The sequence below is a fragment of the Mustela nivalis genome, assembly GCF_964662115.1.
Source record: "Mustela nivalis genome assembly, chromosome: X".
Taxonomy (NCBI): domain Eukaryota; kingdom Metazoa; phylum Chordata; class Mammalia; order Carnivora; family Mustelidae; genus Mustela; species Mustela nivalis.
In genome coordinates this window covers 17837336-17854315 of record NC_139040.1, presented here as the reverse complement: position 1 = coordinate 17854315, position 16980 = coordinate 17837336, and the positions used below count along the sequence as shown (strand labels likewise).

Genomic DNA, 16980 nt, shown 5'->3' with positions numbered 1-16980 from the left:
TCCATAGCCTGAGCCTATGTGGAAAACATTTCAGACTGAAGGGGTGATTAATTTCCATAGTTGTCTGCAACTGCTTACAATCTAATTTTTAAACTGATGCCTCTGAATGTCACAGACACACATACACACACACACCCTCAACCTTGGATGGCTGATTTGAGGGAGATCTATGAGTTCTCTCTATTGCTTCCTTAATGAAAAGGTGTTAAAGACTTAAGATCACTCAACAAGAATGTTGAAAATGGGTGACTGCCCAAACACAACAAGAATGATGTTAATTTAGAGCAAAAGGAAAGTGTTTAAAAAGTGCACACTACTTCCTTTCACCATCACTATTGCTATATTTTTTTAAAATGAAATGATTCTAATTTCCCCCCAAAGTCTCCATTTTCACAGCGGCTGACAGAACCTACCCAACACGGGTATCATAGTATATGGAGGGCAGAGCGCTTAGCTGGACATCCTGAGATCAGGTTCTGAGGCTCCTTTGGTGTGATTAGCTGAAGTACCTTGCTATCTGGGAGAAGAAATGTAGCATTTTGTAGTAAAAAGAGCAGGGGACAAATATTAGACTGGGATTTAGGCTGGCCTCTGCTACTAACTGATGCATGTATTTGGGAAAGTGACTGACCCTTCTTGAGTCCTAGTGTCCTTATCTGTTCAGCAACAGAGTTCGTTTCCTGTAAAGTGTGTTCTGATACAACATGAAAATTCACAATGGCTCCTTGTCACTGCCATGTATGCTCAGCCTTGACAGTTTATGTGCTGGCTAGGAATAACCCAATGGGTAGGTAAATGGATTGATTCCGGTGTGATGTGTTCAAAGGAATAACAGATCTGTATTACCAAAGGGAATCAAATGTGTGGTTAAATGTAGTGACCCAGCCTGGCTAGTCATTGGTCAACCTCTGCAAAACCTATGCTTCCAGTTATCAGAGTTATGGGGCTGCACTGAGGTTTTCTTTCTGCCTTGTCAATTTGGCTCACTGTTGGCATAGAGGAAAGTGCATGTATCCCCCTGAAAGTCATTGCCAGGGCGGTCTGGCTCTGCTGCTCAGATCTGTCCCATTCCATCTGTTCCTGCCTGAAACAGAGGGCTGGCTACCCAGCTTCAGATGCAGGCAATGAAACAGAGGGGGCAGAAGTGACACAACTTTCAAGCTGTTGGTTTCTTTTTTTTTTTTTTTTTAAAGATTTTATTTATTCGACAGAGAGAGATCACAAGTAGGCAGAGAGGCAGGCAGAGAGAGAGGAGGAAGCAGGCTCCCCACCGAGCAGAGAGCCCGATGCGGGGCTCGATCCCAGGACCCTAGGATCATGACCTGAGCCGAAAGCAGAGGCTTTAATCCACTGAGCCACCCAGGCGCCCCAAGCTGTTGGTTTCTTAAGCTACTCTGCATGCTTTCACTATATCTCAGTTGGCCTCTGATGCACTGAAGTCCCCCCAAAAGTGCAGAATTGGCCATTTGGTTTTAGTTTTTACCTAATTTGCAGCCCCAAAATGTTCTTTTCAACAGTTTGGGGGATTCTGCCCACCTTCGTGATTACCACACATTTTCCTTCTCTGACCTCACCTTGCTACCTGAGAGGAAAGTGGGCAAATGAAAGGGTTCAGGGGTCACTTCTCAGAAGCCTTCACGGATATCTCCACATAGCGTCTTCCCCACTGCAACCGTGGCACTGGTTAGGGGTGACAATTTGGGCTCCAACAGTAGCAGCCTGGGACTGCTTCACTGTAAATACCATCTTGTCATCCTGTCCCCTCTCCTCTCCACACAGAGACTGTGAGCTCCTTGAAGGCACATATTATACCTTGTATTTGTCTATGAGACCCCAGCGTTTGGCACAATGGCAAAAATAAACCTTCAATATATTTCAGTTGTCTTAAAGTAATTAAACTTAAAAAAGCTATTTACCGAAATTATCCATCTGGAGACCCCCCCCCATGGAGGCACATACTATCCTCTCCAATTTCCTCATGTATAAAACAGAAATAAGAGTGCCTATTTCAAAAGCTTTGGTGGTTGAGGATTAAGGAGACAAAACTGTCAGGTGCTCGGTAGAGGTTGGTTCAGAACGCTCACTCAACACATATTAGTTACGTTTTCCCGAAGCCACAATGTGTTATCAGAGGCAGCTTGAATTCTGAATTTTTTGTTTCTTCAAAAAACAAGAGACATCATTTTTTTTTTTTTTTTTTCAGAGAAGAAAGGGCCGTGCCTTCTACCTCCCAGCCTGTTTCTGGCCTCAAAATAAAAACTATTCCACATCACACTCATTAGGTCAAATAACATGAGAAAACCCCAGCAGAACGGCAACTCGGATGCTGCGCGTTGAGACAGTGCATCATGGGAAAAGCTCCAGGGTGCAGAAATCTACCTCCCCACACCGCACACCACCCCAACTCCCAAACCAAGGAAGTATGTAGAAAATAACTACGCTCTCCAAATTACAACACGTGTGCCTAACAGCAATACACTGGTGTGGAAAGGGTGGAAAGGGCCCCCAAACCGTCTCACTATATGGAGACTGCTCTCTACTGCTCCTGTTAACACAGACAGCCAGAGATGCGAGAAAATGTGCAGAGAAATCATTTTTAAAACCTCCCAAAAGCTAATGGCACCTAAGTCAGATCAAGGGACCTGGCACATGAGTTCACAAAGAGTATATTGGAGAACTTCTTAGTTTTCATTAATAATCAACAACAAAAAAAATGAAGAATTACAAGGAACTCCCTCAATCCATGAGTCACGTACAGGGCCAATAAAAGGCACCCAGCTCCGAATGCGCGAGCGATGTGTCCAAATACAGCAAACGTGGTAGAAGATCACATTTATCCACGTAAGAAGGTGTTTATGTGGGCCTCCTACTGTTCACAACCTGGATATTCATTCTCTGTCATCTGAACCCAAATTTGGCCAATGCTCCCTTTGCAGCTCACACTGAGATTCTTTACTCAAAAGGTAAGAGACTCAGTGCAGCAAAGTCAAAAGACACCAAACAATGCCCCTTTCAAAGTGTAATAGCAATCAGGTACATCCTGCGCAATACATCAGGGTCTAATACATGGAGACTGTGCCCTGTAGTTGTCAGGGTGACAGGGGAAAACCAGGGCCCCAGATGTGGCCCGCCATTTCTGCGAGCATGGTGGTGAGAGTGACTCTCCAGTGCCTTATCTGCTCACTGAGCGCACATGCTGATGTTGAATTGGGACTAATTTGGAAATGTTCATCTGCTTGGGACTGTGGTGCATCAATCCCCTTCCTTCATCACTTATAGAGTATTTTTGACTGTGGTGTGTGGTGATAAATCACGGAAATGAGTTATAAGTGCTTGGAGATTCAGTCTTACGTCTTCACCACTGCTTTCTATATTCTCCAATATAGACCGCATTTGACTTGATAGGCAAACCTGAAATGGTATTCAGGAGGAGAAGAAAGGGGGGGGGGAAGGCAGCCAATGGCTCTTTCACTTTGGGAATTGAATATAAGATCATATTCCAAATGCAGCTCTTATGGTCTGACACTGAATACATAAAATATATGACCATTACAAATTCACCTTCCATTGCAAAGCCATGCTCTTGTAGTGATATATCTTGTTGCTAGATTAGAGCTTTTAGCATGATGAAGGCATCTTTCATCTTCTCCAAGATGCAGGCTGGGTCCTCCTTCTGGACTGTATTTTTGCCTGTCATAGTGCCCTATGCCACTGAGAGACGTAGCCTACAGAGAACCCAAGTCATTCACCAGAGGGCTGCAGCCACTTCGGAGGGGAAGCCCCTAATCGGAGGTATGTCACCTGCAGAGGACCACATTGTTACAGCATGCTCTGCTGAATCCAGTTGGCTGGATCAGCCGAGGCTGTTTTCTGGAATTAACCCAAAGAGGTCAATCTAACATCACAGATACTCAGCCAGTACAACTTTTGGCAATACCACAAAGACAGTTGCATGTAGGACATGGTACATGCTGGTTACTGGGAAAGGAATATATATATCACGTAAATCAGCGATATGGTTACAATGGAAATGTACTTAAATCAGGACATTCGTGGAATGGTTTCCCAGACTTTTCCAACTCAATCCTAAACCTTATGGGTATGGGTCAAAGAGTTTCATGGGTTTTGCAACTCATACAATGACGAATCAGTGCTGCAGCTTCTTTCTTTCACTTTTGAAACACATAGTCCGAATCTTGCATTGCTTTAACTCCTTGCCCTTCACACTCAGCCCGACTTTCCTATCCCTCTCCTCCTGCATCTTTAGTCCTTCGTATACCCGAAATTCTTGACACATGCCTTACTCATTTACATTCCCCAGTGACTAGCCCCGTGTGAGGCACACAGACGGCATTCCACAAATCTTTGTTGAATGAGCATGAATGAAAGACAAAATGAGGACAGCACAAGGCTTGGTGATATGCTATGCACAGGGACACTTTTCACTTACTTCCCACTCTTAGATGCATTCCGGGCCTTTGTGGATGATGGAGAGTTGGCGCCTGGATTAGTGTTTGGAGAACCCCGTCTATCCTTACTACACCCACAGAAGGAATAGAAAAAAATATATACAACAATGACCACAGAGACAAAAAGCAATTAGTCATTTCATTTAAATACTTTCCAGCTCAGTCTCTCTCTCTCTCTCTCTCTCTCTCTCTCTCTCTGTGTGTGTGTGTGTGTGTGTGTGTGTGTCTCTCTCTCTTTTTCTCCTGTCAAAATACAGCATGATCTTATCCAGTGGTGAGCCCTCCAAAGGTAACGAGAGTGAGAACCACTGGTCAAGTTTGAAGAAATCTATCCTTTTGGCATTCAGAGCTTGAGCTGGTGGAGTCCATTAATGATAGTACCATAGTCCAGACCCCAAGGGAGGCTCCAGTAAAAAAAAGAAAGAAAGAAAGAAAGAAACAAAGAAAGAAAGAAAGAAAGAAAGAAAGAAATTGTAAAAATAACCAGTCTTTAACATAAATTCCTTTCTTTTCAGTCTCTAGAGTGTCTGCATTACAAGTTCAGTTCTGAAGCTGCTGACTTTTAGTGAAGTATGTGGATGTCAAATGACTTCTAAAAGTCTTTGGGAGATACTATCAGATGAATTAATAATTTTTCCTCATAATGTTAACACGGGAAGGCCGTGAATTCAGATATTCTTTCAAGAAAAGCACCACCTGCTTCATGAGTAATTGAATTTAAATCTCCACCTTTAATAACTCCACAGCTTATGTCAAACCTTGGAAACAATTACGAAATAAATCACTAGGAAGGTCTGCTTAATCTCATCAGGTTAATAAACGCAGACAAATTAATCACTTGAAGGTAAACAAAAAGGAATAATTGATTGGAGTCTTCTTGATTACTTTATTCTATTTTCTTTATCAAACTATTTTTACCATTATCTTCAATTCAGCTGCTTTGCCTGGAAATTATTACTTTACTTCATCTTCAGATTTCCATGGAAACCAATTCAAAGCCTTTCTCTCCACTTGATGATGTGTGGAATTATTTATGCTTTATCCTGATTTCATCAGAAAGATTTTTTTTTGTTACTCAGATCTACGTCAGCATAACCTTTTATGAAAAGTGAAGGTAAAAAAGAAAAATGCATATCTTGGCTTTCGGTGAAGATAATGGAGCCTTCCAAAGGCATAGAATATTGTCTCAGAGAATGTCAAAGAGCTTTCCAGATACTTACCAATCTTTTAAGTGCCTCAGAAATAAGTACCTGCAAGTCACTGTATTTATATGTGGGGTTAAAGATGGGCTGCCCTGCACTCATCAGCTTTAAATGTCGATATGGATAGAACTGGAACAAAAGAGAATCATAAGTTCTGGAGGATCACCAAGGTAACACAGAAGGGTGTGGGCACAGATGAGGGCTAATCAGACAGATAGCAAAAGCCCCAACAGTTCTTGGGAGTAGGAGACACCAAAGTGAGCTCCTTCCGCCGGAGGGGGCAGAACTTCTAGAAAGAGGGAGCACGCATTCTGTCCCCAGAGGAAATACCAGAAGATTGCCAAATAAGACTGCTGGGATTCCTGCACAGTGCAGGGACCATTTCCTTGTGCTGCTCACGGATTCACAAGACTGGGGTTACGTTCTGAGTGGGGTCTGCAGACTCCATTATGCACTGGCCTATCTCGTATGACTTTCTAGCAAAGAACTCCTTAGCCGCACCTGGGACCATACCTGCTGCTTTCCTCATGCAGAGCCGAGCTCAGAAACTAAGAGATCATACCAAGCAATGAGGCAAGAGACTAACTTGGAAGAATTCAAAACCGTCTCCTCCAACATGTCAGGGCAGTCCCACGTGAAGGAGGCAATATGCTATGAATTGCCAAATCCAAGCCGGGCTCAATTTCCTCACTTGCACATCCTGGTCACTGGCCGCCAAGCCTTCCTCGGCCTTGCCCCTCAATCAGACACAAGGGAGTGGGAAACTTCAGTGGAAGCACTGTGGAACAACAGCTCTTTTGATCTTGCAAGCTATAGCAGCAGGGTGGGGGTGGGCTCCGACTAGGTGGTCATTCAAGTTCAGGCATCCACATCCTTTTCAATGCAAGAACACGCGTTCTCACTGCTAAATTCCCATGCCTGTGCCTTGGACACAAGAGTCCTTTATCATCTGCATGACAAGTGACCCCGTCTAAGCTCCATGCAGGGCGCGGCAGGACATCAGGGAAAGCTGGCAGCCGTCAGTGGCAGCTTTCTTATTGTTAACTGCTGCTCTAGACAGGAGTGGTCTGGGAGCAGTAGTCCTTTAAAAGATAGGAATAAGGACCCCTCTGACCTACTGCCAAGTCCTGTACATCCAGATCTGAAGGGAATAGAAACAAAAACTTTCTCAGAGGAAAATCACATACAGAAGGTATGGTACCATGACTGAGACTGAAAGTAATCAAAGAACCCAAAACGTCTCTTCTGGGCAAACAGCTGATGCATTGGTAGTGGTGAAGTATATCCGAAAGTGGGGCAGGGACCAGGCACAGTTTTTGGCAGACCCGGATTCCAGGAGGCTCGTTTTGTAGATATACTAAGGATTGTTGTCTAGAAAGGCTTGGGGACACTGAGGGAAAAGACTCATTGGTCTGCCCCAAAGTTCCAGGCTCAGTAGCTAAGTCTGAACAAGACGCTCTAATTCTGAAACCTTGAGACAGCAGGACCCTGCGTGTTCCAGAAGTGCCCCATGAGCCAGAAAGAGAAAATCCTGCTGCCACAGACTGTCTGGGAGCCTCAGAGATCTGGAAAAACACAGGTCAAGGACCTGAAGATTCAGATGCTGTCAAGAACGCTGGCCACAGGAGCATCCAGGGATCTCAGGGACTTAGAGGAATCAGCCCTACCTGCTTAGGGTTATATAGATGATAATTTGGGACATGAAATAGGAGGGGAGCTGTGTTGACTCTGAGCTAGTTGCCAACTCATATATCTGAAACAGACTTACTCCTGTTGTCATTCTTTTGTCTCTTTACTTTCATCTCCTCTTTGGGTTGAGATCTTATGGGCTGTGGCCTGAAATCCCTGAAACTATGAATCCGCGCTTCCTCCACTCAGCCTCACAGCCAGCCTCATGAAAGGTCTATGGAGACTACTCCAGGTGAGCTCTTGATAGGAAAAGTTAATGAGTGCTAGTGCTCCTTCTGTCTGTCTGCCTGTCTGCCTGTCTCCATCTATCAAGTAAGCCATTTTTCCACAGGCTCCACAAATAATGTCTCCAACACTAGAAACTTGGGGGAAAATGTGCAGTATTATGCACATTGTATTCAGGTGGGAAAATTCTGACTAACCCAACTCTCCAGCATTTTCGAAGTGTTTTTGATTGAATAATTTGATGCTGAAATGGCATCCAGTGTACTTAACCCAAAATGGCAATCAGATCCACTCCAATCTGGATTTTTCTCTTAGATCAGAGAGGTACTTGAGGGAGAAGAACCTAGCAGTTTCAAACACACTCAGCTCACTTTCTTGATGGGTGGTATACAGAAACTTCTGCATTTCCTATAGTACTTCGTGGGCTCTTTATGGAATTAATTCATCTCGGACCCATGAAAACTAGTCGCACTGCGTTAACTGTAACAGCAATGAAATTTAAAAAATTAATTGTCAGTGTTTCAGGGAATTGAATTCCAGGAGAGTCGGGCTGTCATAAAGGCTACGTATCTTTTGTTTGGCACTGAGCATATAGTGCGTGTAGTGTTGTTTATATTCTATTGTTGATCTGCCTAGCTCTTAAGAAAGCACTCAGAAAATACCTGTCAAACAAACAAACGGAAAGAGCTGCCTCTGGGCTCAGTAGAGAGAGTGCCGTGATCGATTATCAATGCCTGGCACTGGTGAGAGAGAGGAGGTGGTGACATACGTGTCACACATTTTCCATTCCTAGATTAGAATGGCCTGGGCAGACTGTACTCTGGTTAGATTCCAGTCTAGTTAGAATTGGCCTGTTGGTTGATCATCACGTGGACCCTAAGGACAGGTGGAGCTTGGAAAGGGTTCTCCAGCAAGCTTGCTTGAGTAGCTGGCTAGGACCTGTGAATAATAATAACCCTACTGCACTTGTATAGCTCTTCATCTTTTCCAGTGTGTGTTCTCCTAAGAGGTAACTGACATGTAACCCAAGCTGTCATTAAGAGGTTACTTCAGATCTATCCAGGGAAATGGTAGCTAACTGCTCCCTTGAGATGACTCTGGGCTCCTTGAAGCTCACAGGATGAGGAAATGCACTTAAAAAGTATAGATTCTACCAGCGCTAGAAGCTCGTCTGATCTGCTTCTCCAGCAAGCGCTTGAGCTCCCTGTATAACATATCCTCCAAGTGGTCGTCTTTTGAAGGGCTTTGAAATGATGATCGCTTCTTCATCATGCTTGCTTCCCCATGCAAACTGGCTTTCCTATTTTCTAAGAGGCTCACATTTCTGAAGTATTTTTGTCCTTGTTCTGTTACTGAGCAAGACATCGCTTAAAATATTGATTTCCTTTAATTAGAGCTGATGAGGCTTCTATATTTCATTTTCCTATCTTGCTGGGTTATGTCCTGAATGCTTTTCTTTCTCTGCTCCAAAATTTTTTGTTTTCTTCCACCAAAACTGTCTCAATTCCTGTCCATACCCCTTGAAGTGTCCCATTCTTATTATCTATATTTCTGTGAATCACCGAGCAGAGAAAGTTCAATTCGCCAACCTGTGTTTTCAGTTAGCTTCCTTCCCTAGCATTTCTTTGCTTAACTGCAGATAATGACAGGCTTTCAGGGACGAGAACAGCTCATCTTTATTGCTAGGAAGTATGGTGTTAACTGTGATCTCTCCGGAGCAACCTCATCTTTTCAAAGCATGTATTCAAATATCTCAAGTTCTAATCTTGGCTGCCAGCAAGGCATAGAACTTCTTGCTGCCTTAAGATTCTTAACTACAGAGCAGAGGGAATTAAAGTGATCAGGTAAACCATTCACACATACGCTCACAATTACTTTGTAATTGCAGAGCTCTTGGAAGAGATAGCCGGGATGCTCACATTATCCTGCCCCCCCCCCATTAACTTTTCACTCTCACAACTCCCCACAGGGGCATCGGGGACTGGAGCAATAGACTCATTGATTATTTTTGCTGTTTTGCTCTCTTCACCTCTTAGCACAGCTCTTCCTGTCCAGGTCACCACCCTGAATGCCTAGCTGGGATCAAGAAAGAACATGAATCACTTCCTAAATTATATTATTTTCTCATTTAAACTGGCCATTCACTTGTATCTTTCCCAAGAGCTTGGACCTGGGTTACAGATGATTGGAGTGTCTTACAGCTGTTGCATTTACACCTAGCTCCAGTACTGCAAGATTTGGGGTGATGGAGCCCTGAAATATGATGGCAGCCTTGACCGGAATGGCAGTCGGGGGTGGGGGGGGGCGGCGGAAAGAAGGAGACCAGGCAGGGCAGCAAAAGAAATGACAGAACCTGGCAACTGACTACATCTGAAGAATGAGATTGAAATCTACAGGAAAGCTGCTTGAGAGGGTCTGGAAGCTGAATGGCTAGGAAAACAAAGTTGCCAGTGAAAAAGACAGACTGGCTGGGAGGGAATCTGGATGAGACAAGTTGATGGATTCAGTTTGGAGCATCCTGAGTTAGGGTGTTGATGGAGAGTGTCCAGCAGGGGATTAGAGAGATGACACCTTAGCTTAAGGAGAAAGAAAGGGTCAGATGTATAGTCATTACTCCCAAGTGGAAGTCAAAGCTATGAGGACAGGCAACAAGGCCTGATGGGACAGCACCGCATTGTGATTAATAAGCAGATGTTTTGAGGGAGGTGTTGGGGAGCAGCCTATGCCATCATCAGCTTATGTCCACCCCAGTTTATGGGGATTTACAAGTGTGTTACAAAGTCTTGTATCCCGGGGGTCCAAACAGAAGACCCTGAGTCATTTGACTTAATTATGTAGAGTTCAATGTTAAGCTTAACATGGGAAAATGCAGACCCTGTCCTTTGTGTGGGCCAGTGACTTTCCTTACCCCATGACCATAGCTTGCTTCTCCCCAGCCTCTTAGCCCAGCCAGAAGGCTTACAGAAGATGAGGTGAGCTAGGCGCCGAGAGGTGAGGTGGGTGACAATCACAGTCAACCCATTCCCATAACAAAAAGAGCTCATGAAGTTCATTCCGTGCTGCTGGCAATGAACAAAACTGAGCTTGAAACCTTGGTTTCTGGGGGCCTGGGAGGTTCAGTCGGTTAAGCGCCTGTCTTTAGCTCAGGTCATGATCCCAGGGTCCTAGGATTCAGGCCGGTGTCAGGCTCCCTGCTCAGTGGGGAGTCTCTGCTTCTTTTTCTGCCTCTGCCACTCCCCCTACTCATGCATGCTCTCCCTCAACTCCATAAATAAATAAATTCTCAAAAAAAAGGAGAGAAAACTTGGTTTCACTTGCAGCTCCTATCTTTTCCTTGTGGCTCCATTTACTGAGGACTAAGCGAACATCCGAGACTGTACCTCCTCCGATAACGCTACAATCTGCTCCTATTTTTTTTTTTTTGCCACGACTCCCTTTGCTGTGCTGTCTCTGCACTGTGCCTCACTAACTGGCACCCTCCCCTGCCCTCTCTTAGAATCCTGGGTGGTACATGATGTCCCAGCTGGGAACATCACCACAGCTGGAGGTAGGAGGGGCGTGTCTGGGAGCAAATCAAGGGCTTTGCCCTTGAGGAACCAAAGTATCCCAGGCTTCCTAAGCTGAGTTCATGAGGGCAATATTTAGGAAGTATGACCATTAACCTTCCCAAACTGAGGTAAGCTCTCGCCTTTAGCTCTGGGTCTGTAATCCACCCACCGGGTCACTTTAACTTCTCTGGATCTCAGTTCCCTTCTCTGCCAGGCTCACTTCTGCAGGCTATCCCATGGTTCTGAAAATTATAAAACACTGCACAATGTATTTACTCCAAACCCATTTACTGTGTGTGTGTGTTTTCTGTGCACCCTTCACCGTGCTGGGCCTTGGGGATACAATGATCCCTGTGACAAGGTCCCTGCCCTCAAGGGGTCCAAAGGCTAGTGGAGAAGGTGAGCAATTAACAGGGACATGAGATAATGTACCCAATGGGCTAAAGCAAGGGTGAAGAAGTGCTAGGGAAATAAATCAGGGAGGAAAACTGCTTATGTGTGGGTGAATCAGGGAAGGTAAAGAGAAAGCTGAATTACTACTAGGAAAATTATGATTTTCAGTGTGTGTTTAAAATGTATACATCAGAAAATAAAGCCTGGGTTACGAGAACGTTCACAAAATAGAGGGAAATCTGTGTATCCTTACTTAGAAACACCTCCCAACAGCGGCCCGCAGCCTTAATCACAGCAGAATCACCTGGAGAACTTGTAAAATGTCGAAGGCTGGGCCCCAGTCGCAGGGTCTAGATCCAGCGGGTCTAGGCCAGAGCTGAAGAACTTACACCTCTCACAAGTTTCCAGGTGACGGGGAGGCTGCCGGGCTGCAGAGCACACTTTTGGAACCACTGCCTCACAAGAAGCACGAGACAGCCACACTTAGTCACCGCTAAGAGAGAGATAAGAGACAGCAATATCCATTGTCCCTGCTTTCCAGGCAACACAATTAGAATCTGCTTGAATGAAGGGCTCCCCAGTCTACTGCTCCTGAGCCAGGAAAGCAGAGGAATGCAAAAGGGCCGCAGATGTCCCTCTCTGGAGAAACTCTCCCTTCCTGAGGAAGTGGCAATTCCTCCACAGAGAGGAGCTCGATAGGGTGGGATAAAAATTGGCTCTGACAGCATTAATTGAGCTTGAATTTAATAGAATTGAGTTCTCTTTACTGAAGATGATCTGGCATAATTAGAAATTCACAACTGGAGCCTACTTGGTGAACATTATACATTAGGGAGTCCCCAGAGTAGGCCAGAAAAGTCTCAGTGAACTTTTTAGGAGACGCCAAAGAGGCCAACTGCTGTGGCGGGAATTCATACACAGAGGGAAGAAAAAAAAAAAAAGGAACGTTGGTGAGCTCGTTTATTTGATAGTGAGATTCTGTCTTTCTACTGCAGAATGATATGAACCTAGGGTGTTGGTGAGGGGAAGGCCGATCATTTATCCATTTCCTTTTCTCTCATGAATAATCACTTAGTTTTCACTTCTTGATAAGTCTGCTCTTACTGATTATCAAGAATGTCCATTCTGCCTGCACAGTATGTGTTAAATTCTTTGAGGAAACAAGCAGATTATATTCATATCTGTTCATGAAGTTTCTTGTAACATCTGTCATGTAGAAGGTGATCAATACAGAGAGGCACCTGGGTGGCTCAGTCGGTTAAACATCCGACTCTTGATTTCGGCTCAGGTTATGATCTCAAGGTTGTGAGATTGAGCCCCGTGTCGGGCTTTGTGCTAAGTGTGGAGTCTGCTAGGGATTCTCCCTCTCTCTCTCCTTCTCTTTCTGATACTTCCCTGACACCTACTCACACACACACTTTCTCTATCTCAAAAAATATTTTTTTTAATATAATTTTTTATTTTTTTATAAACATATATTTTTATCCCCAGGGGTACAGGTGAACTTTTCTTAAAAATATATTTTTTGAACCTGGTGATTCAAAAAATATTTTTTTTAAGAAAAGTTCATCAATATCCATTGACCAACCACCATCTTGATAAATCTGACTTTTTTTTTTTTTACAAGATTTTATTTATTTATTTGACAGAGAGACAAAGATCACAAGTAGGCAGAGTCAGGCAGAGAGAGGGGGGGAAGCAGGCTCCCTGTTGAGCAGAGAGCCCAATGCGGGGCTTGATCCCAGGACCCTGGGATCATGACCTGAGCCGAAGGGAGAGGCTTAACCCACTGAGCCACCTAGGTGCCCCAATAAATCTGACTTCTAATATATGTTTGTTGAACTCAACTGACTGACTAACAGATATTAGGTTACAAGTGAACTAACAGTCACATGGCTTTGGATTTTTTGTTCAAATTTTTGTATGCCTAGAAACATGGCAGTCACTCGCAGTGCCATTTCTAAGCTCCAGGGCCCACAGGTAACGAAACTCCAGTAGGGTAAAAGCAGTGGGCATCAGCAAATTTGGAGAATATTGCCAAACTCATGGAGGGTAACTCTGAAGTCGTGCAAAGAGCATAGGAGCTAGAATCAGGCAGAGTCAGGTCATCTTCTGTCTCTGTAATTGCTGGAGTAACTGGGACAAATTGGGTCACTGAGCCAGGGACAGTCCTGCCCAACCAAGGCCTCAGATCTGAACACCAGGACTTTGGGATACCAATTCTCTAGCTACATGCTGGTGTCCAAAAGCAGGAGCATTCACAAATATTCTTGTTGCTGAACTTGGCATTTTCAGTGCTTTCTATGGGAGTGAATATATTCAAGATTGAAAAGGGTAGCTGTCTCCTTAGTAGTCAGAAGGACCACGGCAGCAATGGTGCTGATCACGCTTTCTGGGACACTAGAGGAAGAAAGTTCTCTCAGCTGTGCTCCAGTGTGTCTCTTAATAGTCCAGAGCCTATAAACTGAAGGTTCTATTGCTTTTCTGTTTTATTTAGTGAGACAGTTAAAAACTTGAAACTATTTTCATTTTTAAACTGCTCAAATATCACTCACTCAGGTATCTGTTTCAGTGCATGCTAGTTCTAAGGACGGTCTCCTTTGAAAACATTATCCATTCTATGATGTGTAAAGACCATTAAGTTTCTTGCTTTTATTTTAAAAAAAGATTTTATTTATTTATTTGTTTGTTTGTTTGACAAAGAGACTGAGAGCACAAGTAGGCACAGTGGCAGGCAGAGAGAGAAACAGGCTCTCTGCCTAGCAAGGAGCCTGCTGTGAGACTCAATCCCAGGACCCTGGGATCATGACCTGAGCTGAAGGCAGACACTTAACCCACTGAGCCACCCAGGCATTCTTTTCTGGATAAAGCCCAACAGTCAGCTTCTTTCTGTTGTGTTAAGATTTGGAAAACCGAACATGGTTTTACCGGGTATGTTTGTGGACAATTATAATTCTGATAATTCAGAGAAACAAAATATATCTTATCTGTATGCCACCCAGAAATCACTGTTAAAAGCTAGGCCTTGTATCATTTATACCCATAGATTTCTCTCAATGAATAGGGGTTTTTAGTAACTGTCCCGTCTAACCCAAGACATATAGCAGAGGCTCTTTATGAATGTACTGCACCCAGTCAAGGGAAAGGCTCATAGAAATAAGGAGTTAGAAGAGCACCTCGGGATAGCAAAGAAAGGTCCTGAGAAAGGAAGGGAGGTCTCCAAGGGATGTACCAAGGCTGGAACATGAAGTTAATGAGAGAACTTGGCTAGCACCTAGCAAACAGGGCCAGGGACCCCACAGAGTCCAGAACAAAACAGAAAGGCTTGGGGCCAAAGATGAAATAACACGAATGAGTTGTGGCTCTATCTGCTAAAATAAATAGTACAAGAAGGGTAGACAGCCTTTTTGTGGGGGGGGGGGGATAGGAAAGAGATGACAGGTTTGTTTTGTGTTCTGTTGAGTTTTGTGTGCTGTTGAGACCCCCGAGACTATGACTTTGGTTGACAGTTGGATATAGGAATGCCGAGCTTAGCTGGATATAGACATCTCGCTGAAGAATGATCTCCAGAGATCTGGGAATCTTCAGAATATTAGTGGTGGCTGAAAACCACCATTAGGAGAAGAGATTACACAGGGAGAGTGTGTAGAATGAGAGGAGCAGAGCCTGGGAAGAATATTAAGGAAAAGCTAAAGTGGAGAAAGTGAGCTCATACAAGCCAGAGAAGAAACAGGATCTAGGGCCATGAGCTTTACAATTGCTGATTATAAGACATTTGTGTGTCTTAAGTTTCCAGCTGCTTCCTGTTGCTTTCTTTTAGTGGACTTTTCTGAGGAGTTGTGTTATTTCAACAGTCATGCCATTCTTTATAATGCCAAGAGTATTTGATAGAGAATAAACCTTCTTTATCACATGCAACCTGTTTTCTTCAGTTCCTGGAAAAGATGATCTGTGGTATGCTGAAGGAAGCATCTTGTACCAAACAAATCCGTAATTAGAGGCTTTGGACACTTCCCCCCCCCCCAGTTCGGCCTTGTTTATTGCAACAAAGATCAACAAAATAAGAAATCTTTTTAGTGCCTGAACTAGATAAAGCAACTCTACTCAAGTTTATGCAAATACAGCTCCCAAAGAAACCATTCTTTGTAATCTCCCAAAGAAACAATTAGTCTGCTTTTCATTATTGTTCCTGTTGTTTGTTCCCTCTATTATGTACAAAATCAAAAATGGGACTTAACTGTTCCCTTAGCTTCAAAACTTCAAGAACATCATGGCTCTGTAATCACCAGAATTTGGGTCATCCATATGCCAAACCCACTTACTTTGCACTTGGTGAAGCTGACATTTCCCGAGTCATGCTACTAGCTCTGCCACCTTTTTGTCAGATAGGCTCTGTGCCTTGAATTAACCAACCTCTGCTTCTCCCTGGCCACCAAACTACCAACTTAACATTTGACAAATTCTTCAAACCTGTATGGACTGGGTGTCCATACGCTGTTCTACGGCAAACACTGAAACCACAATGCGAGGCCTCATTGTCTGGGAGGACTTCTTGGCTTAGGGGAAATGGAGAAATGGGGGAGGGCTACCAGGAAGAGGGCAGGTTCTTCCTGTAGAATCTGATCCCAGCCTCGGTGAAAGCCTCAATGAAGGAAAGAATAAAATCCTTGTGGAAAATGTCCTCATCGGTAGCTGGGAGAAGAGGCTGTGGGAAGACCCTTCCCTCTTCCTTATGTCCCTCAACTTTGTGAGAAAATGGCCCCCTTCACCCTGTCATTTACACTGTCTATGAAGGGATGCCATGAATGTTAAACCATATGAAACCATTTCCAGATCCCTCTCAGTGGGGGATGTATGGGTTAAAACATCCCACTGATGAAGTGGAAAGAATGAGTCTTGGTGAGATAGATAACTTAAGCTGGGAAGGGCTAGAATCTTCACTAGGGCTCAAGAATGTGAGCTAATCATCATGCCCATGGGAAGAAGACCACTGCTTCAGACTGCATCTGGAAAGGGAGGGTCCTAGAAGTGGCACAGAAGATTCCAACCAGGGAAAGCAGAGTTGACTCTTAAAGGGAAACAAGACAGCATTTACCCGACAGAAACATAGCATTTAGAGGAAAGGCACCCAGCTAGCTGCCTAAAAGGGATATGAGCATATCATTTGTGGGTTAGGAACAAAAGAAATGGGCTTTTTGAAAAACTGTTCAATATTTCCCCTGGGATTCTTTGAATTATGGATTTTGTGACCCCATCTACTCTATGCTAATTATGTTTTCCTTCTTTTGTTTTCTGTGTGGTTTATGAAATTTACCTTTAATATTCTTAGCTTGTCTAGGGCTCAAGGGAGGGCAGTATAGCATTACAGTTCCAGAAACTCAAGAGGGAGATGAAACCCTGGAGGGAAGGTATGACCCTCTCTCTCTGAAAAAGTTCTGTCATTGTTATTTTCTT

General features: G+C 44.0%; 1 protein-coding gene across 7 annotated transcripts in view; it reads right to left on the bottom strand.

The window, feature by feature from the left end:
* HS6ST2 (heparan sulfate 6-O-sulfotransferase 2) overlaps positions 1-16980 on the bottom strand; it is a 278343-nt gene that overhangs the window by 39182 nt on the left and 222181 nt on the right. For 4 of the 7 annotated variants that reach the window (XM_082716727.1, XM_082716728.1, XM_082716731.1 and 1 more), the window contains one exon: positions 4451-4537. The exons of the other annotated variants lie outside the window; for them this stretch is intronic. In XM_082716727.1, coding sequence (XP_082572853.1) covers positions 4451-4537 — 87 coding nt within the window. The remainder of the gene's footprint in view (positions 1-4450; positions 4538-16980) is intronic. 7 annotated transcript variants of the gene reach the window in all.